The sequence below is a fragment of the Anomalospiza imberbis genome, chromosome 2, assembly GCF_031753505.1.
Source record: "Anomalospiza imberbis isolate Cuckoo-Finch-1a 21T00152 chromosome 2, ASM3175350v1, whole genome shotgun sequence".
In the NCBI taxonomy this organism is placed as follows: Eukaryota; Metazoa; Chordata; class Aves; order Passeriformes; family Viduidae; genus Anomalospiza; species Anomalospiza imberbis.
This window is the reverse complement of record NC_089682.1, coordinates 93595496-93622404: the sequence shown is the minus strand read 5'-3', so window position 1 is coordinate 93622404 and position 26909 is coordinate 93595496. Positions and strand designations below refer to the sequence as shown.

General features: G+C 35.8%; 1 protein-coding gene across 7 annotated transcripts in view; it reads left to right on the top strand.

The window, feature by feature from the left end:
* PCDH9 (protocadherin 9) overlaps positions 1 to 26909 on the top strand; it is a 669192-nt gene that overhangs the window by 412127 nt on the left and 230156 nt on the right. For 2 of the 7 annotated variants that reach the window (XM_068182296.1, XM_068182298.1), the window contains 2 exons: positions 22999 to 23074; positions 23999 to 25876. In XM_068182296.1, the coding sequence (XP_068038397.1) occupies positions 22999 to 23074; positions 23999 to 24006 (84 nt within the window). In that variant the 3' untranslated portion in view covers positions 24007 to 25876. Of the gene's footprint in view, positions 1 to 22872; positions 23075 to 23998; positions 25877 to 26909 lie in introns of those variants that run through there. The other 5 variants (XM_068182291.1, XM_068182292.1, XM_068182293.1 and 2 more) reach the window with 3 other exon arrangements.

Here is a 26909-nt window from a genome sequence, read left to right as displayed (position 1 = left end):
GAGGCTTTTCTTCCAATTCTTTGTAACGTTTGCTTCCTTTTACCACCTTCCTCTTTCCCCACTGGTAAGTAAGAATCAATATCTATCCTTACTTTGTCCTTGGCTTGCCATACCCACTTGGTCTTACCCACTATCTTTGTGTGGCCTTTCATGTCATTCTTTCCTAACTACAAAGTTCCAACTACTTCCCTGACTTCAGTCCTCCTCTTTCTATCCAGTTTCAGTCCTCTCTCTGTTCTTTTTAAAGACTTAGCCTCATTTCCACTGCCTTCGTCAGTGCACATGCCTTCCTTTTCAATGATCTAACTCATGTCCCCTTGGGGACCTTAATTTGCCTCTCACATCTGGCTCCAAAATACAAAATAAAGTGTTGCTTTCCCATTAATTACAGTATTCTTGAACAATGCAATGCATTAAAAATTATGTTCGGGCTTGCTTTCCTTGATTTTAGTTGTCAAAAGAGAAATCAGCAAATATAAGTAAAAAAATCCCAAACAAACCAAACAAAACCAAACGAAGAAACTGAAGCACCACATTTAAAGACATTATGAAATCTGGTTGAAAACATATCTGCCTTGCTAACTCATCTCCCCCAAATCACGTGTTCAGAAATTAATGGGAATGAAGCTGTTCTATAGTGTTTACTTTCTTCAGACGTTCATAGTCTAAACTACTGCAGAGCAAAATTAACCTCCTTCTTGTCAGTCTCCTGCTGCTCAGAGAGTTTTGAATAGCAGCAGGAAAATATGAAGAAAGGCTCTTGTCAGTTTTAACTCTGCTGTAGCCTGTCAAGTCTTTGGGTTACAGCAGTGGCACTCCAGCTGTCTGTCTGCTGATTTAGAAAGCAAGCACCACATTGCCTTCATTCAGTTTACAGTTTTGAGACCATTTTTTCAGTATTTTTTAAAGACCTTAGATTCTGCAGAAGCTGATAAGAGCTTGGAAAGAGTGAATGTATTCACTTAGAGCAAATTTCCAGGTTGACATTAATTTAGTTTCCCCATGTAAGTGAACTGGAATTTAAGTATTACATTGCATTTTGATATCCTGATATTCCTTTATGATGAATATCTCACTGAGTGTAATGAAATTAACCCAAGTACTAGAAACATCACAAGAAAGTGATCCTGCTGAGTGCTCAACTGAATGAACAGATAGGCAAATGGGCTCTTTTAACATCTGAATGAGTCTCAGAGGAATTATGAAGGCAAGTACTGGCATGTAAGAAACTAAAGCCTCAGCCACATTACAAATATTTTTTCTTCAAAGATTTTTTAAAGATTTATTTTTTCTGCCTATGCGCAGTTATGGTTTGTGTTATTGACATCACTTGGGGGATCGTATAACAATGATACTTCATGTGAATATCAGGTAGAATCCTCATCTTGAAATCTGTAGTTTCTTGTTTCTTCAAAACAAAATGGTAAATGAAGGAAGATCTTTACCCTGTCAGGCTTCACTAATGTATTGCAGCTCCCGTCGTGTTCTCCTTCAGAGTCAGAATGCTGTGCTCAGTGTAGGCAACATTAGAAAATACCAGCTAGTTCCCTAACCTCCACATCTAGCCTTTACTGTAAAGCATTTTAGAAATAAGCTGTTGTGTTGGAATTGCTTTGTCCAAGTCCTTTAAAGACAACAATTGCGAAAAAATCAAGCTGCCCTCTCTCTCCTTGGCCTGGACAAACCTGGGTATTCTAGCTGTCTCTGCAGCCAACTCCACTAGAATTTGAAGAATTACTTCAAAGTTTGATTGTTAGTATCCCAAACCCTGTTACACACTGGACAATGCTTAGGGAATTAGTTTCAGATATTTAAGGTCTAAAGGAACATGTCTGTTTAATCTGGCAAAAGCCATCTCAGCAGTATTATTAAGGCACTGAGGGAATTTTCAAATGCTGGTGTCTTTGTTCTTCTTCCTCCTGGCATATATCCTGAATTGCTCCTAGATCAGAGAGATGTGAAAGACCTTATGATTAAGGGTCTCTTTGTGAGAGTGTGTGAGTGGCCCTCTGCCAGACTACTGCTTTTCATTTCTCTAAAACCTTCACCTGCAGAAGACAGACAGTAGAGTGACTGATACCTGTTAGAAAGTGAAAGAGAGAAAACTGTCACTGGAGTGTTGGCAGATTCACAAATATGTGACTATTCTTCCATGCTTATCACAAGGCGAGATAGTGGCCATTGAACTGGTATTGCTTGGCAAAACTGTGGCCCTTTAGGCATAGGAAGAGAGAAAAACTTTTAGATATCTCATGTCATCTGCCTTGGTTAGAAGCTGTCCTTTCTATTTTGCTCTCCTGATGCCTAAGCTGCTGCAACTTGCTGATTTCAAGTGTTGGTAAACAATCTGAGATGATGCTTTTGATTTAAGTAAATAGGGAATGATTAAAGCTTTTGATATCCTACTGCATCTGTACTCAACCAGGTCTAAAAGAATTTGAAGTAATGCTGCTGGATCCATGCAGTTAATATGGGCTTCCATATACTGTGAGGCTCTAAGTTAATTAATACATCTTGTACTTGCTGGGATATACTCAGCAGGAAAAAAAAAAAAAAGACAAAACCAAAAGGAAAAAAAAATCAAAAAACAAGGTTTTAGAATAATGCAGGAAACCTATTTCTGGAATTTATAGGGAAATTGTTACTAGGGAGAGGGATTAGGATTTTGCAAAATATTTAATAGAAATGTCTAGGTTTCAGCTCAATTCTGGTTTTTGACAGTCTCTTAAAAATGTTATTTGCAGCAGATTTTCAGGGTTTTCTGTGAAATAAAGCTTCCAAACCTCTTGCACTACCTATTATCTATGTTGGTTTGGTTTTTCTTCCTAAATTGCGTGGTGCTTACTGGTTTATGAGATTCTTTCTTGATTTCCATTAATAAGAGCCAGAACCTTATTATCATTATGGTTTTCTATTTCTAAGCTAGATGTTTGGTCAAAGTCTTTACGCAGAACTGTTATATAGGCTATATAAACTACATATTCCATATAGAAGGGTAACAAAATCATTGAAATTAGGTGCAAATGTGATTCAGTTAAGAATATTGATAAAAAAACCCAAACCCACCAACCCTGAAGATGATATGCAAACATATATACCTAAACAAATTTTTCTTCAGGGCAATCCTGAAAGGAGTTTAGTGTTGTAATATTGTAGACAAAAAAAAAAAAAGAGATGCGAGCATGCAATTTTCATATGGATTATATTCTTGCACTTGCCTCTGATACAACTGTAATTCTACAGATATGTGTGAGTGTAGTCTCCATCAACACATGCAATTTAGAAGTGCACCCAGTGCTGTGCTGTGTAAGCACTTTTACATTAGGACTCTCTTAATCATGGAGGATAGATTTATTAGATAAAGGGGAAAAATAGTATATTTTTAGCAAATAAAACCAGATCTGCTCATTTCTCCAAAACAAGGCAAAAATGCTGAGAATCTAAGTCTCTTAATTGTAATTCCAGAAACTTCTCATGGTATTTCTTATTTATTTTATATAGTAAAATGCATGTGAAAATTTTGACTCCCCATTCTAATTAATTCTGCTCACTAATATTCTGACTGACAAGTTTTCTCTAGGCTGAGCTTTTTCAGTTCTGCTGTTCATATTTCTTAATTATTTTGCTAAAAAAATTCTCACTATGCTCATTTGCCTCATTTAATTTCACTCAGTTTTGACTGGATCCCAAGCAAAGGTCTTTTAAGAAGAATTTTCCACTAGTTTTCGCTTCTTTTAACCTCTAGAGCTTTCATTGCTTTTGCCAACATGTGTGCTTTTTTGGCACCTGCTTTTGCCGCCTAGATTGCATTAGTTCTTCCCTTAGAATCAATCGTGAGCAGCTTGCAACCAGATGCCTGATTAAAAAGTTAGCAGACCTTGAGTGCAATTACTTCAGCTCTATGGCATTCACGCATTAAACCCAGTGTTAATTGTTTCCCATTTTTGTAACGATCCTTATAATAGGATAAACCAGAAGAGATCATTTCTTGAAGTTAAAACAGCAGAAAATAAAGACATTTACTCTGATTAATCATCTCAATATGAAATTACAAACACTCACAAGTAAACATAGAGGATCTTTGTACTAGATACCAGTGAAATTATTGTTGATGCTGTTTTAAGTATTTATTCTGGAGCCTGATACAATGCACATATGTGTTGTTTTAAAGTTTAGACACAAAGCAGGATTGAGTAAAGCAGCTTTTGACTTGCTGCTTTGAAGGAGTGTCACACCATTATTTATACAAGCACTATTTGGATATTATCATAGATAAATGTCCATATCAGGTAGTGTGTAGATGTACTCATACTTTCCCAGAAATGAATAGTTCTGTGGTTTCACTTGGATTACTCTTGTATGTTATCATGTCACTTTAGTTAATGATCTTTGTATATTTGAAAAAAAATAAAAATATTGTAGCAATAAAGGAAAACTGAGTGAGCGAGCTGAGTAGATGCTCACAGACTAATGACATCATCTAAGATTAAAACAACTCCTGTAATGACACCAAAATTTACATTTATGTATTTTCACAACCATTTGGGAGAAGTGTTTATGCAGAATATCATAGTGTCATAGAACTGTAGAATGGTCTGGGTTGGAAGGGACCTTAGAGATCAGCTAGATTTAATCCCCTCTGCTAGAGCAGGGACAACTTCTGCCTAGACAAGGCTGTTCAAAGCACCACCCAACACATCCTTGAACAATTCCAGGGATGGGTCATCCACAACTTCTCTGGGCAACCTGTTACAATGCTTTATCACCCTCACAATAAAAAATTCCTTCCTTGTATGTAATCTAAGTCTACCCTTTTCAGTTTAAAGCCATTTTCCCCTGTCCTATCACTACATGCCCTTATAAGTCTATCTCCAGCTCTCTCGTAAGCCCAATTTCAGTATTGGAAGGTGATGTAAGGTCACCCTGAAGCCTTCTCTTTTCCAGGCTGAACAGCCCAACTTTCTCAGCCTGCCTTCATAGGAGAGGTGTTCCAACCCTTTGATCATCTCTGTGGCTCTCTTCTGGACTCACTCCACAGATCTATGGAGTGTCCACATTGCTGAAAAAGATGTTAAACAACATCAGCCCCAAAAGGGACCCAGAATGCCAGTTGTCACTGGTCTTTACTTGGAGATCAAGCTGCTAACTGCAGTTCTGAGTGCAACCAAATTCCTTATCCACTGTTGTCTATCTGTCAAATCCATGCCTGTCCAGTTGAGAGACCAACACGTTACGCAGGACAGAGTCAAATGCTTTGCAGAAGACCAGGTGCTTTTTCCTTATCCACAAACACTGTAATCACATTGTAGAATGCCAACAAGTGTTAACAGGCATGATTTGCCCTTAATGAAGCCATGTTGTCTGTGACCAATTGCTTGCTTTTCCATGTGCCTTAGTATATTTCCAGTAAGGTCTGCTCCATGATCTTGCCAGGCAACGAGTTGAGACTGACTGGCCTGTATGTATTCACCGGGTCTTCATTATTTCCCTCTTTTAAAAGTTGAGCTTATGTTTCCCCTTTTCCAGCCAGTGGAACAAACTTCACTAGATTCCCGTGACTTCTGAAGTACGATGGATAGTGGCTCAGCCACTTCACTTGCCAGTTGTCTGAAGACCCACAGATATATCTCATCATGTTCCAAGTATTTGAGTGCCTTTAGATTCTTTAGATGGTCTTGAATCTGATCATTTCCTACTGCAGGCAGTTTTTCATTCTCAGTCCCTCCCTTTATCTTCTGTGACTTGGATGCTGTGGCTGGAGCACTTGCTGGAGAAGACCAAGACAAAAAAGTTGTTTTGTACATCAGCCTTCTCCATATCCCAGGTAACCAAGTCTCCCATTTTCTTCTGCAGAGGGCTCACATATCAAGCCTCTTTCTTTTATCTCTGCTATACATAAAGAAGTTTTTCTTGTCACCTGTGATCCCTGGGGAAATTTAATTCTATGACATATTTCCTGTTCTTGCCATCACTTGATAAGGGTTCTCCTATATTTGTTTTCTTAAAGATGCCCTTGTTGTTTGCAGGTAGTTGATTATTGGATTTTAGAAGGAAATGTCTGGGGAGAGGGGGGGGGGATGTAATGGGGAAGAATAAATACAATTCTTATTTGTTACCGGTTTAAAAATCAAGCATGACCATGAATATCTTTAAGTAAAATTCATTCTTATAGAACTGCAATTAAGAGATTAAAGAAAATAATGATACGTTATGAACACAGCAAAAGAGGCAAAGATTGATCTGCTACTTTTTCTTCTCTTCTCTTCTTTTTCTTTTTTTTTTTTTAAGAAAGAAAGTATATCCCCAGAAACAACTAGAAAGCATAATAATTTAGATCCATCAAGCAGGACAAATCACTAACCACAGTAATCATGTGGAGCTGTTACTGCTACCTATGTTATTTCCCCATGGCTCTCTTGTTGTCTTTACTTCATCCAGTCTTCAATCAGATTGTAAATTTTTTAAGGGAAGAGCATTCTTTCCTATGTTATTTGAGTATTTCTCACAGTGCTACTCCTCTGTTCTGTCTTCCATCCTTCCATTTCTCAGTGTTAAGCCTTTTATAATCAATTAATTGAAATTATAAGCATATTTATTCTACTTGAAATTATAAAATAATAAATTATTTATTCTCTGGATAGCATTTGCCATCTGAGCATCTTAAATTCATTTGCAAATATCATGTTAGCTTTTGAAAACATCATGCCTAGTTAAAAAAGAAGGGCAATGATCTTTCCCAATTAACAATAAGCACAAATGTTAGGTGTTTCACATCACTGGCAGCTGACAGCGTCTGGCTACCATCAGGAGGTTCTCAGTACCTGGAAGATAGACCCCAGGTACCTTATTCTGAGTTTAATTGGAAACTTTATATCGATTATAGTGACTTACATTTTATTACATATCAAATGTGTCACAGAGTCTGTCTTCTAACTCATGTACTTTAAGCACATGATCACCCTCCATCCCCTGGGTGAGAATGACTACATATATTCCCTCACATGCTGGCTTCTCTGTCATTTTCAGTTTAGCTTAGAAACTCAGTATCATGAATTCTTTAAGATGCCACTTGTCTGACCTGGCCCCTGATTTTAATTGTTAAGATTCAGGCTAGCACTCCAGATGGTCCCCTCTACCAGGGCTGTACAAACTGGACCTGGTTGGTGTTTTGCCATTTCTAAGGAAAGTGCCAGCTGTTACTAATTTTGCTTGTTACTGAATATAATTTGAGATTATACTAGTGGGCAAAGTCCTAAAGGATATTTGGCATTACTGCTCTGGTGAATATCTGTAGCCAGTGTTATTGAGTAAGAAGTTTCATCTATGCTTGATCATCATGTTACGGAAAAAAGGACTAAAGGAAAAAAAAAAACCCAAAAAACAAACCCTACCCAAGAAATTAGAACACATCTGTCTTTCTTTTTCTTCCATCTGTCAACCCAGGGCATGTACCATATCTTTTTTTTTCTTAGTGAGGGAAACATTTGGCTTCCTCATTATGAAGTTATCCATGTACATCTTGATTTTGGATTGTTTTTGATACTTTTAGTGTTCTTATTAGAACTGCTACTCAAAATACATCATTCCAGAAGGCTTCTAATTTCAATTTTAAAGAATTTAAACTATGCATTTTTCCAAGTAAAAATTATAAATAACCTTGCCTTTACAGAGGAAAGCGCATACCCTCTGGTCTTTTTCAAAATGCACAGAAGGCATCTCTCTAATATATACATATTTTAGGCTTTTGTTTGCATATGATGTAGAATGAAATATTTTATAATTTTGATTGCATTCCTTTCAATAAAACTAGTTACAACTAATATTGCCTAAACTATTCCCATGGAAGAGAATAATTTTGTGGTAAGCACTTATCCAAATGTAGTCATACCTGATTTTTTTCCCTAATTCCAGGAACTCTTGCAGGGAAATGATACCAAAAAGACTGATCTAAGTCCCCTAGCTGCCCTTTTCCTCCAATACACGGTTTCAGCTGTTGTGACTCTACCTGGGCACAGCACATGTGGTGTTTCAAGGACCAAAGTGAATACATCTGTGCCAAGTGGGACTTGGCTGTCCTATAACCTGCATATATGGGAGGTTTGGTCTGACCAAAAGTGATGGATGCTTGACACCTTAGCAGTTTGGCTGGTCTGTCTTTGCATAATGGAGGCATTAACAGAGTAATTACCTGTCAATGAAATCAGCATTCCTTATTGCAGTGCAAGGCCTCCATTACCTTCTGAGGAATAACTGCAGGATTTGGCCTTTAATGAAGCATGCCTGTCATTCCATACTGAAATGTCGATCTTGCTTTGACTGCCACATAATTTTTTACTGCATTTTTTTTTTTGGACATTGTAAAATTCAGAAGTTAAGGGCAGATTTCATATATAGTTCATTAATTACACATAAGAATTTGATCTCCATGTAGAAACTAGAGAGATAAGTTATTAAAGGAATATATATTTAATTAATTCTAGGAAGTTCAGGCACAGGAACTTGCACACACAGATGAAACACTGACACACAAAACACTTAATGTCAAACCAAAGTGATTATTTAATATACTTACAGCTTACTTAAGAAGCCATAATCAGATTTAATTTTTTATATCCAAGGAATACTTATTAGCACACATTAGAAAAGAAAATCCAACACCACAGGGCAAAAAAATAGCGTATGTATAATGACTGTCTCTTGTACAAATGATAATATCTGTGAGTAATGTAATTTAGATTTAAAAGGTTGGTAAAGTCAGAAACAATCATTACAATAACAGTTCGATGACAGGGAAAACAGGGAATTTTATTAAATTTACTGGTAGTAGAAATGCTTATAAAGCAATTTTAATACCATTGAGATCAGTGGGAAACTTTCCAGTCACTATACTAGCATCTAAGTTAGGCCCACATTTATTCTTTCTACTAAGGAAATTCAAAATTGTGTGAAGAAGTATTAAAGTCTCCATTTCAGAGAATTTTCTAAAGCTTGTTTTGCCTGCTCTTTTTACTGATTTTTAAAATATTACTAGCAACTGTAACATAATGACATCTTCTTCCTCTTTAAAGAAAATAAACACCCTTCCACTTTCACATTTTTTGAAGAAACAGGTGTGGTTGTCTGCCATTTTTGACTGGTTATCATCCTACTTGCAGTTCCTGTGGAAATATCTCAGACTCCATATCTGTGATCTGTCAACAATAGAGATCAAGCCAGGGAGTTTGGATGCATTCTTTACATGCCTTGTCAACCTGAGAAGACTGAGATAAGGTGGCTTCCACAGGCTTTGAGCTCTGTGATTTATTTTTCAGTTTGATAGCACGTTAAATCTCAAAGTGCCACCATGCACCCATCTGTCATGGAAAGGATCATATCAGAAATGATCCTGAGTTACTATATGTGAGAAATTAATATTAAAACAAACCATTTAAATTTGCCCATATATAGAAGTAATTTATTTAATAATTTTTCTAATGCTAATTTCTTACTCAGAAGTGTGTCCTGTCTGTTCAGTAGATAACTAGTAATTTAGAATTTATCATGACATAAGAGCAATATTTTTCAACAATTGGTTTAGGTTTGGACACAACCGATATAGATTTTTTCTTTAATATTGTCTGGAAAATGAAGACACATAGGGCATGTGCATATACCTTTACAATTTTTTTGTGAAGTGTAGTTTCATTCTTTTGTGGCTCTGTGATTTTCATGCTTTTATTTAAATTAGTATTGTTGCACAAAATAAAATGCGAGACAGAAGTTTTGTGCTTCTCAGTTTGCCTAATGAAAAGCTAGAGTTTGCAAAACAGGTACAAATTACCCTTGAAATGTTAGTAAATGTTGAGCTCAAAAGCCAGCAGTCCTTGGCTATTTGTATTAATTAACATGGTCATGTGTACTAGGTAGAAAATGCACAAATAAATCCATCAGTTTTAAACACTGGGATCAAAGGTAATGGCAAATTCTGTGAAATTAGAAACTTGTTGTTATGCACATTAGAAAAATATATGTATCAACCACTAAACTGTTTTATGTTCAAAGTAAGTGTCCAACTTCCTACTTTCTCCAGTTTTGTAGACAGAAAATGAAGAAGTCACAGGCCAAGGTTGTTTCAAGTTCTGTAGTTTTCTGAATGTGACTTAGTGAATGTCTTTACAACAGAAGTCAAGTAAAAGTAGGTGACTATTGGCATCAACTGATGTAACTTCAGAGATTTCTGCAAAGTTATTCTTTCAAGCCGCTGAAAGAAGTTCAGCAGTGTGATTTTATTTTACTAACATTAATCTCAAGCAGAACAAAGTAAGTTATTATACAACATCAGAATATAATGTGGACTATCAAACATTTTCTACTTGTTCTAAGGGGAACATGGCATTGGCAGCATTACCTGAAACTATCCAACTGATTGTCAGAGCTCTTGTTTTCCCTATAACTTTTAATGTGTCAAGAGCATGCCATGTGTAATTTGTGGAAAATACTGAAAATTGGACGGAGTCTAATAATAATCATGATTCTTGTCAGGTCTCATTTGACTTCTGCTTGAAACCAGCAGAAAATACATCCTAACTGTTTTCTCTCACTGTAAGATACCATTGAGAGTACCTGCTATTTTGATAGTACAGCAATACCACTGTTACACAGCTGATTTCCATGCAAGAAGCCATTTTTTTACTGTTTCCTTTTTCATCCTCCTTGTTAATGAGGTTTTAGCTCTCTTTCTGGCTAAGCTTCAGGTACTTTTTTTTTTTTTTTAATTAGAAACCTCTGTGTGGAAACACCTTCATAGGCTTATTCTTGATTTTGTGTTTTATTTGGGATTATAATTTCATGTAGCAGAGATTTACCCCAACAGTTAACATGGCAAGGGAATGAAAGATCCCTTATCAAAGCAACACACAAAACCCCAAAAAACATTCATCCACAGAAAATACTAGCATGCTCAGTGGATTTAGCTTTTCAAGCTTTGACATCATAAGATAGTGCAAGGCAGATATACATGTGTGTTATATGTGCTGGAAGAGAAGTTGGAAGTCAGTATTTTTAATATGGGTTGTTCCCTGGAGAATCCTAAGTGAAAATCTGGGGACTTTTCTTAATTTTAATTTTCAGTATCACGTGTTTGCATATGCAAAATGAAAACTCCAAAGCTTTGGGAGTTAAAAAAAAAATAGCCTAAAATAAATTCAGAAAACTGTTGGTAGGAAAGCAGTTCTCAAGAACATCCTGTCCCAAGTAAGAAAACAAGATTTTATGGTGGAAATACATTACTGTCTAGTTCTTTTTCTATTAGAGATGCAAATACGCTAACAAAGGTGTTTTAATTAGCTTATAGCATGTGGAATAATTTGGGATAATAATATTAGTTCCAAAATTAAAATATTCTTGAAATTGCATCTCTCCCAGGATGCCCTAGCTTAACCATATTATCCTTGACAATCATGTCCACTCTCAGTTTTTCCAATGTGGATCCATTTATCTAATGTGACAGCTCTAGTGCTCCTTGTGTTAATAGATGTACAGCTGCTTTCTAGAATCATAGCATGCAAACATTTTTGTCCTCAAAGAGCAGTGCTGCTGCCATTTCTGCTTTCTGTGCTTGTAGGAGAAGACACAACTGCTGACTCAGAATTAATTGTAACCCAGTGAATTGATAGTGACACATACCCATACATGCCGCTACTAGTTCACAAAGCAATGTCCTAATTTACTATTCTCCAATAACATCCCTAAATTGAGAGCCTTCTTCCTTTCCCTTCTCCTGTCCCCAAGCTAATACAAAATATCCTTAGAGCCTTTATGAGAATTCTGCTTTTTTCGGCATTTTTTAATCCTTGCTTTATTGAGGATCCATATAATCTTAATGGAATTTCCTCAAACTCACATCAATAAAAGTGAAGATTTCCTTCATGATGTCACTATGAACACCGGTTAGTTTACAGTGTGATCATTTACAGGGCCTTCAGATTTTATTTTTTACCTCGCTTCCCCCCCACCTTTTTTTCCAGTTTAGGACAGTGACTACATTTAAAGCTCTTTGGTACAAACTTCCTAGTGGACGCTGGTCATTTGTTGTTAAATCTGAGGATTTTGATGTTTTTCTTCCTTTTACATGCATTATTAAAATAAAAGTATTCAAATCAAAGATTAATTCTAATATAGAGCAAGGGCTGCATCACCCCAGACAAAAGATTGCTACCTTCACAAAAGATCCATGGCCTGCTTGATTTCCAAGGTTATATGTGATACTAAAGAATGCTAATGGAATAGAATACTAAAGGGGTTTTTATCACATCTGTCTTTTTGCTGAAGATCACTGTAAAGTTTCCTGCTTTCTGGCACTGCAAAACTCTGCATATCTTCTGTAGTTACTGACAGTGATGGAACCTTAAATACACAGTACTTCTGTTGCACAGTAATTTTAGGCTTCAACAGTAAGATGCAGTGCCAGTAATGATTGTTGACATCATGCTATATGTATTAGTTTACTCAATATAATTAATAAGCCTTAGTTGATGGAACACTTCTGCAACTCATTAAATACTATAAACATAATTTATGTTAACATTATACATGTAAATGCAAATATAGTAGTCAATTTTTTTCATATATGAAAATAATAAGGTTACTTTTATAAGCAGCCTCCAGATAATGTATAGTCCTGAGGCAGGAAATATTCTCAATTGTTCCTTCTCATATTTAAAAATGTGATTTATAGGTTAAAATAAGTCCCTGAAGCTTTATTATTCTGTTCACATTATGGAAGCTGGATGTGTTTTACAGAATGTAAATCAGGGTAAATATATTATTATAATTTAACTTGTTAAATCTCAGCAACAGCTGTTTCTGCATTTAGCATTTCATATGCATTATTATTGCATGCTTTTACTAATGTAAAACTTCTCAGAGTGTAGAGAAGTTACACTGGTTATTGTAATTGGTACAGTGCTTCTGAAATGCTTCTTCAATTGAGTGCACTTGTAATGCACATTATCTGTCATGCTAGGAGTACCTCATCACCAAAATAAAACTAAATAAATAAATTGAAGATTGTTGAAGTCTTCAAATTACTAAAGATCACATAAAATACAATTCTATTGCAGCTAAATTGTTTATATATAAGTCAGTCTGCTATCTTTTTGTCAGTGAGATCTATTACTTCAGGGTCTTGCATCTTAAATACTTTTCTTGAACACAGGTAAAATTTAAAGTACTGAATATCTAGTCAGGTGGCTAAATAGTTATGAACATAGTGCAAGATCTAGGTAGGTTAATTTGGGGCATTTAAATTTGAAATCACTGAATTCATGTTTCTCTAATGTCGAGTTGTCAAAGGAATTAATCTGTGTTACATCTTCTAATACATGCCCTAAGTTTACCTTGTCATCTATAGTCAATGATTGAGTATAGGCATTCCAAATATGCATGGTACTGTTATTTTACAATTATATATCTTTTAGGATGGCATGAATGTTCATTAGAGCTGCATTTCCTCCTCCATTAATTTTTAATTTTTAATAGGTATATACAAATTTGTTCCATTTTTAATGAGTGCTTTCTCAGGCTTTTGTTTTTCCACAGAGTTTCTGGTAAAAATATGCAATAAATTTGTCAAGCTAACATTGTTTACTAACGTCTAGCAATTTGGGTGAATAATATTTCTGAACATAAGCTTAGTTTTCCACTGGCAACACACATGGCTATTTTCTTTTATATTGTATTATACAGAAGTTTCCATCTTTTCTCTCCATTTTCTTTTCCTGCATGCATCTGAGATATTAATTTTCATAGTCGTAGGCTTAGGACTGATTTTCTGTGTCTCAGACAATTAATTCAGGAGGATGGGATTAATACTTAGAATGTTCAAAATTTATTTGTGTTTTACCAGATTCCAAAGTTGAACAAGGTAATGCTCTGATTTAGACTACATTAAATGTAACACTTCGCTTTCCGGGTATGTAAAATTTACCTTGCAGTCAAAATGATTTTAGGTAAATAGCAATGCTTATTAAGAAAAGGACTATTTGCCTTCTAGGTGGATATTAGGAAGGCAAAACTTAAAACATATGATAGTTCTGTGTTTAGTGTCTTTAGTTAAAGGTTTGTCAGTCTTTTGAATGTCCAATTAAAAACCAAACCAAAACAAACAAAACAGAAAAGAAAACCCCAAAACCTCCCCCAAAAAAACCAACAAAAAAGAGGAAGAATTTATGGAATAAAGACTATAGTTTCATGAAATAAAATGAAGGATCATCACCACATAAATACGGGAAGAATGTGATATTGCCTCAAAAGATAATGGAAACCACAAGATTTGAATGCAGGTTTTTCTTCATTCACTGTCTCTGAAAAACTCACACAACTCTCCAGCCAGACAGGCTCTTTGTTTTCCATGTTTAAATGTGCTTGGGACCATCACGCTGTCAATTCCTACCTAGTCATGTGTCAGACTGTAATTAATAGTGGTTTTCACCTTTATGAAAAGGCTAGTTCTGTGCAGCTTTCGTAGCAAGACAAATAGAATAGGTAATTATATTTATGTTTCCTTTTAATACATTGCAGTGTAATTTACAGATTTTTATGAAATTTTAGTACTGAGAAATTGAGCAGAAGAAATCAAATTATTGTCTGGTACAGCAACAATTTACATTCTGAAATCAACACCAACAGTGTTACCTTAAGGGGAAAAGAAGTATATACTGAGGCATTCCAGCTATTTATCTGGATAGCATGGTATGAAGAAGTAGCATGAAGAGCCTGTATCAATTGCTTTTTCTTTTTTTCATTCTTATTTTAACTTGAAAGATTGGCCAAAACCCTATCTATCTCCATTATCTTGGTTCTGTGGCTAAGATATCAAGATGAGCATGGAGAATGGATTATCCCCTGCAAGCAGGATCCTTGAATAAGGACTGCCATGGGGACTACATGAGGAAGTTTAGTTTAGAAGCAGCCAAGAAAAAATAACTCTATTTCTCTTAGCAAATTGCAGGGATCTACTGCACAATTTGTACACAACACAGACTTGAGCCAAGTTTATCACAGAAAAGCAAGAGTGGCTTTTACTAAGAAAGTAGATTGATTTTATCTCAGATTTACATTTTTTTACAAAGTTCAGTGAAACATGAAAGAAGAAGGTGTGTATCAGTGAGCTGAGTTATACAAAGCCCTCTTTGAGGTGCTTCGTGGCCTTCTTGTGAGATACACTACAACAGTCCTTGATTGATCTTTCAAACTGGAAGAGAATGTGGATTGTATATTTTAGGGGCCTTTCACTAAGTCAATCAGAACTGCAAAATATAACAAATCATTGTTTATTTATAAAACAAAGTGATACAGCAACCATATGTTAATTCAAAGACCTTGCCAGTTCTTTCTGTGGAGCAAATACAGACGTAGATATGTATTGTTGAAACTGTTACTAGTCTGGTTTTGTGATTTGGCCTTCATTCGCAGGCTTGATCTCATAAAAAAAAAATTCCATGCTGTAGTACACGAAATAGGAATCTTTGTTTTGATACTGGAAGGAACAAACTTTATGAAACAGACATCTTCTATAAAGACGTTTGGAATTAAGCATAGATTTTTCTTGTGTCTTTACAACATCTTAAACTTGTGCGCAAACAGTATCTTCTCCTTAATCATAATTTAATCATCATTTAATCATCCCACCGGCATTTTAGGATATTTGTCTACTGTTTACACTTATTTTAATATGCTTCTCCTCTGACTTCTTTATTCATGAGTGAAGTTTCAGTAAGTTATGTCAGGTGTAGATTCTTCTGTTTCTTTTCCATAATAAAGATAAATTATTTGTTCAAGTTTCACTTTTAAGCCTCCATAGCAACAATCTTTCCATAAGGAAAATATTCCCAGAATGTTTTCTTTGAAGTTGTTTTTCCTTCATAATATTTCTTTGTCATCTTAACACAAAGAAAAGTTCAGAAAAGTTCAGAAGTTCAGAAAAGAAAGGGAATTAGCTTTTGTTGATGCAAAATCTCCATATCTGAAATAAAATATTTCAATGACAATTTAAAAAAAGTCATGCTTAAATATATATTCTGATATGCAGACCTACATCCCATTCTGTAAAGTTTAATTTGACTTGCTGTGAACTGGATGTTTTGGTGGCTTCTTCCTGTTTGGAAAGTCAAGGAGAGAAACCAAGGCTTTTCATTCACAACTGTATTGAGTGAAGAAGTTTAAAGTACCTAATTTGTAAACTCAAAATGCAACTTGGCTGGTTAAAATTCAGCAGGTTCTATTTCCAGCTACCCAGTGTAGAAATGTTTTTAATTACAGTTTGGTTTATAACAATGGATAGGATCTGTAGCCAAATTTGTCCCTGTGAGACATTCAGAAATGGAACAATAGTATAATTATTTCTGGGATTCCTGATTAGCAAAAACAATACAATAGCTGTACAAAGCTTGAAGGTTTGGTTTTTGGAGTAAAAAAGAAGCAAAATCTCCTCTTAATGCTGATTTCTGTAACTTGCTGTATGATTCAAGTATATAATTGGAAAAAAATGCATTTTAGAATCTAGTGCACAATGGAAAGAATGGAACAATTTTGAAACCTAGTGCTTACACTTCCTACATTAAAGTTCTGTTTCCACACAGCTCATAACTCACCTGCCACAGGACATTTCAAAGACTTGGTATCACATGGCATGATTTTTCCTGTACTTCGGGCTTTTAGCACTCAGGTCAAGAAAATATCTTACATTATTTGCAGCCCACTTTCTCCCCGTATACGAGTGTGTCTGGGAAAATAGGGCAGCAGTGAAAAAGCTTAGTCTCATAAGTAATGCCTTAAACTCCCTAGTATTGGAGTACCTTTTCTAGAATTCTGTGCTGAGGTACAATTTCTGCCAATTCTTTTGGTTATGTAAGGACTTCAATATTGTAAATATATGCTTTGTGCAACTTTTCCAAAGCCATAGATTTGTATAAGATGAAATTAGAAACTGTAGTATCGGAATACATTTTATACAGCTAAGATTGTCAAAAAATAAAGCACTTCAGTACAAAATTATGTTTTCAGCTCTGGGAAAATATAAAATGGAATCAAACACTTCCATATTTTCTTTTATTTTCAGTTAGAGTTGAGAGAATCACAGAATCACAGAATAGCTGAAGTTGGACAGGGCCTCTGGAGGGCATCTAGTCAGCCCCCTGATCAAGCAGGGATAATTACAGCTGCTTGTCCAGAGCTGTGTCCAGATGGCTTTTGAATACCCCCAAGGAGGGAGACTGCACATTGTATCTATACCACTTGTGCCAGTGCTCAGTCACCCTCCCAGTAAAAAAATGTTTCTTGATGTTCAGAACATCCGGTGTTTCAGTTTGCGCCCATGATTACTTGCTCTGTCATTGGGCACCGTTGAATTCCTCATATTAAGAAGGAATGAGAAAAATAGATTGGGAGAGTACGTGGAAAGAAATATGAGAAGCTGCAACATATATATTTTTAAGTTTTTTCAGTATCTCCAAATAAAGTATATTGACAAAGAAAAATGCATTATGCTATGTCAAACACAAATTCTACTTTTTTGTACTTGATCAGTAAGATTAGAATGTCCCCATCCTCTGCCATCCATTCCTCATCTCGACACCAGAGATTGTGTTGCTATTTTTATTGGCATTTTCAAGTACCACAGCTATTACTTATATTCCATAATTTCACAAATTGCAGTTGTTAGAACGTACTAGGCACCTATTTGACTTTGTTGTAGCAGGAAAAAAGGAGCCAGACCAATTTCATGTGTCTTTGATTTGATGTCATTTGGTTGTTACTATGTTAAAAAAATGTTAGCTGGCTGACCACCTGGTCCGATAACAAGGAAAAAAATGTGTTACTACTATGCTTGAACTGTCCTATTTTCAGCACAAGAGTTTGCTATCTATTATCACCATCTGAGATGGTGTTTCTCTTGTGGGTGTAAAGTCATGCTTCACCTAGATGAGCTTCATGGAATCTGCTGTAATAGGTGATTGAAGGAGAATGATTCCTGATTGTTTTCCTGAATTTTAAACTCAGCCCAGATTCAAAAACACCACTGAGTCTAATTGCTCTGAATTATATATAAAAGTTCCTTTGACACAGGTAAAATTATATTGCTTTGACTGAATTTTCCTTTCAGTTGGGTTTCACAAAAAAATGAAGTGATATTTCCTGATTAAAAATAAGGACTGAATATTTTTCAGGACCTGAAGAAGACCCCTATTCCCACCCACCAAATGTTTGTTCATGATTGAATATGTCACAGATTTTAGATGTGAATTTTGGCCAAGTGTTGGGACCTGAACCATAACCTTACCTCATGCTGTTTATAATTTTACGTATGTTGTAGTGTAATTAAAATTGTAATTACTTGTTATCGTTAGTCCCAGGGTTGTAACAACTATAAACCTCATTACTCAAAATAACTTGAATCTGTCTTCAGGTAAAAAGAATTCAAACCTGAATTTTGTTGCATGAGCGAGTAGATAAAAATGAGCATAGTCTAAGCATGTTGGATTTTCTTCTGAAAGAAGAGTCCCCATCTCTACTGTCGTGGTGACAAGAAATTCAGTGAACAATCAGTGAGGGGCTCAGTGCTGGATCTGGACCATGCATCTCATCCTGTGATGCATGATTCTGGTGGAGAGTCTGTGCACGTTGCCCAAGCCATCTGTGCATGGTGTGTTTTTGTGGATCCACTGGCAAACTCCAAGCTGGATTAGCCAGGAGTAGGATGCCCCAGATCTAGGTGGGGGTATCTAGCAGGCGGTGGGGCAATGCGGTATCTGGGGGGAACCCATGAGTGTGGCCTGCCAGTGGGACAAATATGTGAGTGCTGCAAATGGTCAGTGAGACCAGCTGGGAACCTGTGGGGTTGGTAAGGGGGACTGGGATCTGGGCAGGCAGAGGGCTTGTGATGGTGGTAGGGAGAGCTGTAAAGGTGTTTGTGAACCTGGAGAGTGTAGGGTGTGTGCTGCACTTGTGACTTTCTGCCTCTGACAGCCCAAGAGGAGAAGGGGATGTGTTCCTGTGTGACTGTACCTGGTGTGAGTCCTGAATGTAGGGGCTGCTGAGGCCAGAGCCTATCTGAGGCTGTGTAGCCACAGCTGTGGCCAAATCAGCATCTATGTTTGTGTCTGCCTTACACACTCGGTCTTGGTGCTGCAGCAGCTTTCCTAAGCCTGGAGATCCCAGGCTGGGCTCCAGCAGCCAGGCAGGAGGGTTCTGGACCAAGCAGTGGAGGCAGTGGCCACATATCACATTACTTGACACTTGTAAGCTCTCAGTATATTGAGTACAGTCTTTCTTTTCAATTACTGATATGCCCAAGCTTAAACATTTGCTTTGAGTCTCTTTTTGCAGAAGGCTTGTTCCCCTCATTGTTTTGATAGCACAATTCAATCTGAAGTTTCTTTGTGGACTACATGTCCATCCATCATCTCTGGAACTGGGTCACTGTTTACATGATCCTTAGATTTTTTAATAAATCTTTGTAATGATTTGTGGATTCCTTAGTGGGCGGCTGTTGTGAGTGATAATGGAAACTTCAGAGAAAATTTATTAGAGAATCCCTGCTGTTAAGTCATGGGGTGCAGAAAGGCCCCCTTTGCTTTCTAAACTTCTCAGAGAAGAATTTAGCAGTTGCTGGATCCAGTCTTAACCCCAGACTTTGTCAGTGGTTTAAGTAACTTTGTCCCACAGAATTAATGATGGCAAATCAGATACATTTGTATAAAGATGAATTAATTTATTTTTTAGATGACAAATGATTAAACAAAAGATCTTAATCAGATTTATTTACTACAGAATGTAAAAGCTAAAACTACTAGTAGTGTACAGTATAGGTTAGCAGTGTACAGTATAGGTATAGGGCACTATATCAAAGCTATTACATAAAGCTAGCAAAAAAGAAACCATTATTAAGTAAAGACTGATGGAACTCACCACACCAATACTCATAGGCATATCTCACTCAGCCTCAAGGAGTATCCTTGAAGGGGGTTTCCCACTTCAAGGGAAAATCTTCATACACTCCAAGAAGGAATACGTGAAAGGAACCCAACTGTGTGATAGTGGACTGGACTTCTACAGTGTATTATGATTGACTGCCAGTCATATGTCTCCAGGTCTCCTTAGCAGTTTATCTGTCAAATCTTTGCCTCACTATCAGTATCTTAATTTGGAGCTAGTGAGCCAGACTGCTTTTTGCATAATTCAATGCCAAAACCTGCATATGACAGCATCTCTCAACCCACCACTGATAGCTTGCAAAATAGGGCATTATTTGAGTTGACCACATTCCAAAGCAGATCACCCCGCTGCAGTGGCTCAGAAAGGCAAGACAACTTTTCTCTCGTCATTTAAAGTATGGATTTAAAAATTAATAGTACTATCATCTAAGAAGCTGCCAAAATAAGTGTTAGGCCGGTGTCATATTCCTGCCTAACTGGTCCCTGTCATTGTCAGTATAGAGTCAAGCAGATTTTGGCTAGTATGAGGAATTTTTGTTACACAAGATCAGTACTTTTACTTTATAACTCATTTAATAGGACATTTTTGTAATTATATATTCTTCTGTTTTTTAGGTAGTTAATTAGTTATAGGGTTTTTATTATTTTGCAGATCCTAAAACTTAATTTGTCATCTCTTCCCCTATTTTAGGGTTTAATTTTCTCAGTCATTCATGTCTTCTTATGGAGTCTTTTAGGTTTAAAACAAATGAAAATAATCTCCTTTCCTCAGATCATAGTGTGATTTGGGGAGGGGGTGGGGGTAAGGAGATGCACCACCACAGTTTGCCACTTGCTGACTTTGCTAGTGACATAAATTCTTAATTTGGAAAAACGGATTGCCAATTTTATCTTTCTGAAAGTAGTTGAAGAAAGACAAGATTTTAAGTTGTGTAGTTAGCTACATTTCTGTTGTGTTCATATTGAAGGGGAAGAACAGGATAGCAATTAGAAATTGTTCATGGTGGTAGTTCCAGAACAAAACATTGTAAGAAAAAGTAACAAAGTATGAGATGAAGTTTTTCTTAGTGACATATATAGTTAGGTTCTCTGTTGATGTAATGAATACATCCAATGACTCAGAGGATCTATCTGGTTTTCTACAGCTGGATTTTAATCCTAAAGCTAGAAAAGGAACTTAAAAGCAAGATACTAATTATAAAATCACAGCCAAGAGCAAATAGTATTGCATTTATTTCTATACCGAATAGCACAGTAATCTAAAGTTGACTTAATCAACCTTATATCCACCCAAGGGAGATAAATGAAAAGAAACCTGGTAGATTATATTGATAATCATATAAAATAGTAGCAATTACCATAAACAAATAGTCTTTAATAAGCAAACATACAGTTAGTACTATTAACTTGAAGTTTTTCTCATTAAAAGAAAAATGTAAAAGAGGCAGGTGGAAGAAAAGGGAAAGTTGGGGCCTGATGCTGTTTCAGGATGGATACAGGACAGCTGATGTTAACTACTTTAAAAAGTACTAACTAGAGGTAGATACCTGTTGTAGTATTTCCCTAATGTTTCCTTCTCTTCTGGTCTGTAGAAATCTTGAATCATTAGCTTAGATATACCCCATAAATTTCAGATGACTAATATTGATAAGAAATAACCATCAACCTAAACAGTTGCTATGCTTAAGACAAACTTTGTGAATCTCTACTTTATCCTAAATTAATCTAGCAAACCAAACCCCTGAAGCTGCCGAATTTTTTTTGTGGGAAGATGTGCTTAACTTAATTTAACTGCTCTCTTGAGGTACTCTTAAACTAGTTGCTTCCAATCCTTCAAAGCTGCAGTATTTTGATCCGCGAAGACCTGTAATATTCCTTTCATGAATCCAACAGTCATGGTTGTTAAAGAATTTGCAGTGGCGCTATCAACTCTGAAGTTCTTGGGGAATCCTTGTATCATTCTGTGGCCACAATTCAAAATTCAGATTATTTCTCCAGATGAGAGAGGCTCAAAATCAATAAGCGTTAATTAATCTAAGTGTACACTGAAAGTTTGGTTTTTTTTTTCTTTTGAAAAGGCAATAGGTTTATTTTTTAAGAAGTTTAGTAAAATTTGTAATTCTGCCTCTCAATACCTGTGGTTTTTTATACAAAATCTGTGCTGTTTTATTTTTATTTCTCTTACCAAATTGATAATTGTTTATACTGTCATTGCATTTTGTGATTCTTTGCTGACCACTGTGAATTCACACATTTATTATCAATCCTAATTATCCATTTTAGATACATAACTGCTATCAGTCAAATATAGACAGCTATTTAGTCATGCTACTATTCCTGAAAGATGACAACCATTTTTATGGGTTTGCTTAGCTTGGTAGATGTCTTCTTTTTTACAGTTCGAATAATGATAATACAGTTTTAACCTCAGAAATATATACTTATTAAATTTTTGGGTGTTATTTGCTTTTAATAACATAGTTTGTAATGGTTTATGCTTCTCAGAGAGAGGTTTTTTTAATAGATGATATTTAGAAAATAATGAGAAATATACCTAATTTTCCACTGATCAATTTCTTAGAAGAAGTTTACTTCACAGATGAGCACATATAGAACTTTGAAATTTGGCTCTCCCATCTGCCAATTTCCCATCTAAAAGCAAGCCAGGAAAAAAAAAAAAAAAACAACAACTAAACCCCCCCCCAAAAAAAAAAAAAACCACACACACACAAAAAAAAAACACCAAACCACAAACAAACAGCAAGCAAACATGATAATAGCAATTGCTTCATAAGCATTGCCAAGGATCTATTTGTATGTCAAAAGTTAAAAAAAAGAAATAGTCAAGAGAACTGAAAAGAAGAGCACTAATCAGTGTGTCCTGTGCTCTTCTTTGTAGTCCCAGCGCCGTGTTACATTTCACCTCCCTGATGGCTCCCAGGAAAGCTGCAGTGACAGTGGTCTGGGAGACCACGAGCCAGTGGGTGGTGGAACCCTGATCTCACACCCTCTCCCTCTGGTTCAGCCGCAGGACGAATTCTACGACCAGGCTTCACCAGACAAGAGGACTGAAGCTGATGGCAATTCTGACCCCAACTCGGGTGAGTCACCACCTTATCTCTACTTATCTAAGTTGCTTTGCTAACTTGATACTTTCATTTTCATCCGTTTGAGCTTTGCAATGGTAGAGAGGTTTTTAGGCACATGCATGAATATCTGATCATATTAGCTCATAAGGATTGTTTGGAAATAATGTTGTTTGTCTGAAGTGCCTCATGTTGTAATTTGACTGTGGAGAGAAAAGTATATCCAGTAGAATAAATGGGTTTGTACTAATTGCAGAGTAAGTAATAACAGCAGGGGAGAAGGATGTCCTACAAGGTAGCAGGTTTTTCCTGATGTTTGCAGTGCTGTAGCTATTTAGCTTTAGACTTTGTTTTAGAAAAGTCATTTTAAATATCAATTTAAGTTCAAGGACATGAAGGTTGCACTTTTAGACTAACAAAGAAGTCAGTAAATCAGTGAAGCACTGAAAATTTGAAAGAACCCAAATTTCTCAACAGCCTTACGATTCCCCCTTCTAACATTAAGAATCATAGGGTTTCTTTGTTAACTTGGAATGGCATGATTTATTGGAACTGTCAGATACAGGTTTTCATACAAATATTAAAGATGAACTATTTGGTTTTGGAACTTCTGTCTTTCTCTTCTGTCGTCCTGTATAATACATTTAAATTATTGCTGTGTTTTTGTGAGAGCACTAAAAACTGAAGCAAGATCTTAACCAATAGTGTGACTAGTATTTTGACATTGCAGTGTGGAATGTGGAGACTTAGATATACTGAAAACAGGGAGGGGGAATTAGTACTGCTCTTATGTTTCTTGGTTTTTGTCTAGAATGTGAGACAAAAGTTAAAAATCTTATCTGTGCTCCTGGAAGGTAATTGAACCTGAGTTCTCTTGCATCCCAGGAGTATAGAATTAAGAAATAGTTTCTGTCTTTGGCATTTCTCCCTTTTGTATAGATGATTAAGTTGTCACTGGGCCTGTACAAACCAGGAGAGAAGGTGGCCTTGGGATCTGATGAACAATATTAAGGTCCATCTCCTCATTTGGGCAGAGCTGGATCTGAATGATGACATTTACATCATGGCAGATGACAACATGAACTGTGGAATATTGACGTTGGAAATATTTTTCTCATATGTATATAGGAAGACCAAAAGGTTGTGTTGGATGAAACTCTACAAAGAAACTATCTGAAATCATTTACTGAGAGTTGCATTCTGGTTTCTTTTCCTCTATTTTCCTTTTTTTTTTTCCTTCCCCTGGATATGACACCTGCATTTTCTTCTCTTTACCAAAACAGAAATGTTTTTGGGACTGTGATGTTAAACCCTTAATCTGTACAAATACAATGAATGATAAAAGAATAGCAACTATGAATGGATTGACTCTGGAGCAAGAATGTATGTCTGCTTAAGCAAGCGAGGAGCTTAAGTGGAATTATCTGGTTAATTCTCTGACCACGTTTGAGACTTGTGAAAGATTTAAAAACATCAGAGAGGAGTTTTTAAGGCAGCATTGCATGTTGGCACTGCCACATTGGCTTCACAGACTCTGAATTGTACATCTCTTCAAAAGGCAGCATAAAAGTCCTCCAGGAGAGTTAGGAAAAAAGGGCTTAGTAAACTTCATAGCAAGTTATTAAAAGTGCAGTTCTGGAAATTTTGTGTTAAACACATTGTGCAAACACAGTACGTTAATCATGATCATCTATTCATGCCTAATATAGACAGTAATAGAAGATTAGTCAGAATGAGTAAGTGTTCTTAAAAGCTATATAAAAAGTTTTAATATGTTTCTGGTTACACCTAATTTAACCTTAGGGATGCTAAACTTGTGTCAAATTTAAGAAAATCTAACCATCAAGCTATACTACCTATTAGTGAAGTATTGAAGTATAGGTGTTTTTTTTGTTTTTTTACCAGTTATTGAAACAGTACACTCTGTATCTCACCAAATCTCAAAACTAAGAAAGGAATTATATGGTCAGTGCTGTGACAGAAATTTTCCTAGAAAAATCCAGGCCAGGATGGGAGTCATGTAGATCATTAGATAGATTTAATTTCTATATTGTATTCAGTATCAAGCTATTGCCTAAGCACTGTATCAGAAGTTATTTTGCTACTGTAGCTACAAGTTTTAATGAGATGTGAAATAAAGTTTAAAGCAGTTTATGGTTACTGAAGATCCTGTGGCAATTTTCAGAAGAGAAAAAATGCTGTCTGTCTGATAATGGCCAAAGTTACTTTGTGGATATTTACATGTGTACATGGTTAAAATATGTAGTATCATTTGAACATTGTATTCCTTGACACTCCTAAGCTGAATTTCTAGTTCTATTGCAGTGAAATGTTCCCTAGTTGTATTTAACTGTTGAGGTAGTTTTTTTTTCAGTGGCTGTTTAAAGGATTGCTGGTTATGAAAATACTTGGGACATGCTAAGGTAAAAGATACAACTATAAAGAAAGGAATAAAACCCTAGTGGAGAGTCGTAGCATTATCATGTACATGTACTTCTAGCAGTTTTGGATGATAAGTGTTGCATAACAATATTTTTATTCTAAATGCTTCAATTGAAGAGAACAGTGTTTTTGGGAATGTTTTCAAATGACCCCTACATCAAAAAAACAGATCTGTTTGAATGTATTTTTATGAAAGTTCATTCTAAGTAAAACTTCGCTTCAGCTCATAAGAATGTGATATTAATCTTGATAGTAAAGTCCTTGCCTCATGCTGAGAGCAATTTTGGTTAATGACTTTAATGCTCAGTGAATTGTGTGGATTATTACTGTACTCTGTGAAGTTACGTGAATAAAAATACAGCCATTGTTTCTCAACTTAATGTTGCTATTTTAATTATATTTGAAGAGTGACAAAGGCTCAGGTCATCAAAATCTGAAAGGGGGGGGAAATGTGGTAAAAGTCTTGCTAACTTTTTACACAAATGTATGAGAAACCTTACTGCCATATTTACTTGCAATCATTAGCTTCTACAGAGACACAAGAACTACAATTACATGATTTAATGAAATAAACACACACAGTGAGAGTACATTCATCTAGCTAATCTGAAAACAGAAATCTCTCACACTGGGTGAAACTGAATTGAAGAGACAAGCCAAACATTAGCATTGTCAGCCACACGCTGTCACTGTAGCTATGAGATAAAGGCAAGAAGAGAGAAATATGAAGACTTTCATAATGAGATGTAAGTCCAAGTTTAGTTTGCATCACTGAAACCTGTCTTCTTTATTTAGGTCTTTTATTTTGATGATTGTATTAATTTTGCTAAGATATATTTTCCATTTCTCTATTGTTAGTTGATCAGTATTATTGATGGTCCATTGATGGTCAGAGGAGTTTGATGTTAACCTGTCAATTGCAACTCCTTATAGTTCACCTTTGTCTCATTTGCAGCTTGATTCCTATAAAAAGGAATATATTCCAAAGATCTATCATCTGATACAAGTTCTTTACCTTTTAGTATATCAGATAAGAATTTAGAAAACATTCCAGTTTCTTTAGGATGTAAAAAAAGGTCGATGTAAAATTGAATTTACTTATACTATTTTGAAACATCTTTCATTACCAAAATTCCTGCTTTCTGGTGGTTTTATATGTGCATATCAGGAAGTGTACTTTTAACATAAACAACTTTATCATCAGTTGAGTTAAAACTGTACAGCCCTCTGATGTATTTTAATGTGAATTATTTTTTCAGGTACTGCTAAAAAAAACCCTGTGATTTTGTTCTCCAGTAGTTGGGTGCAGATTGTTACTTTTCATTACTATAAGTGTGGTTTTCATCAGCATGAAAAAACAATCCACCTTATTAGTGAAGAATTCTTCTTTGACTGTGGTTTAGTAAAG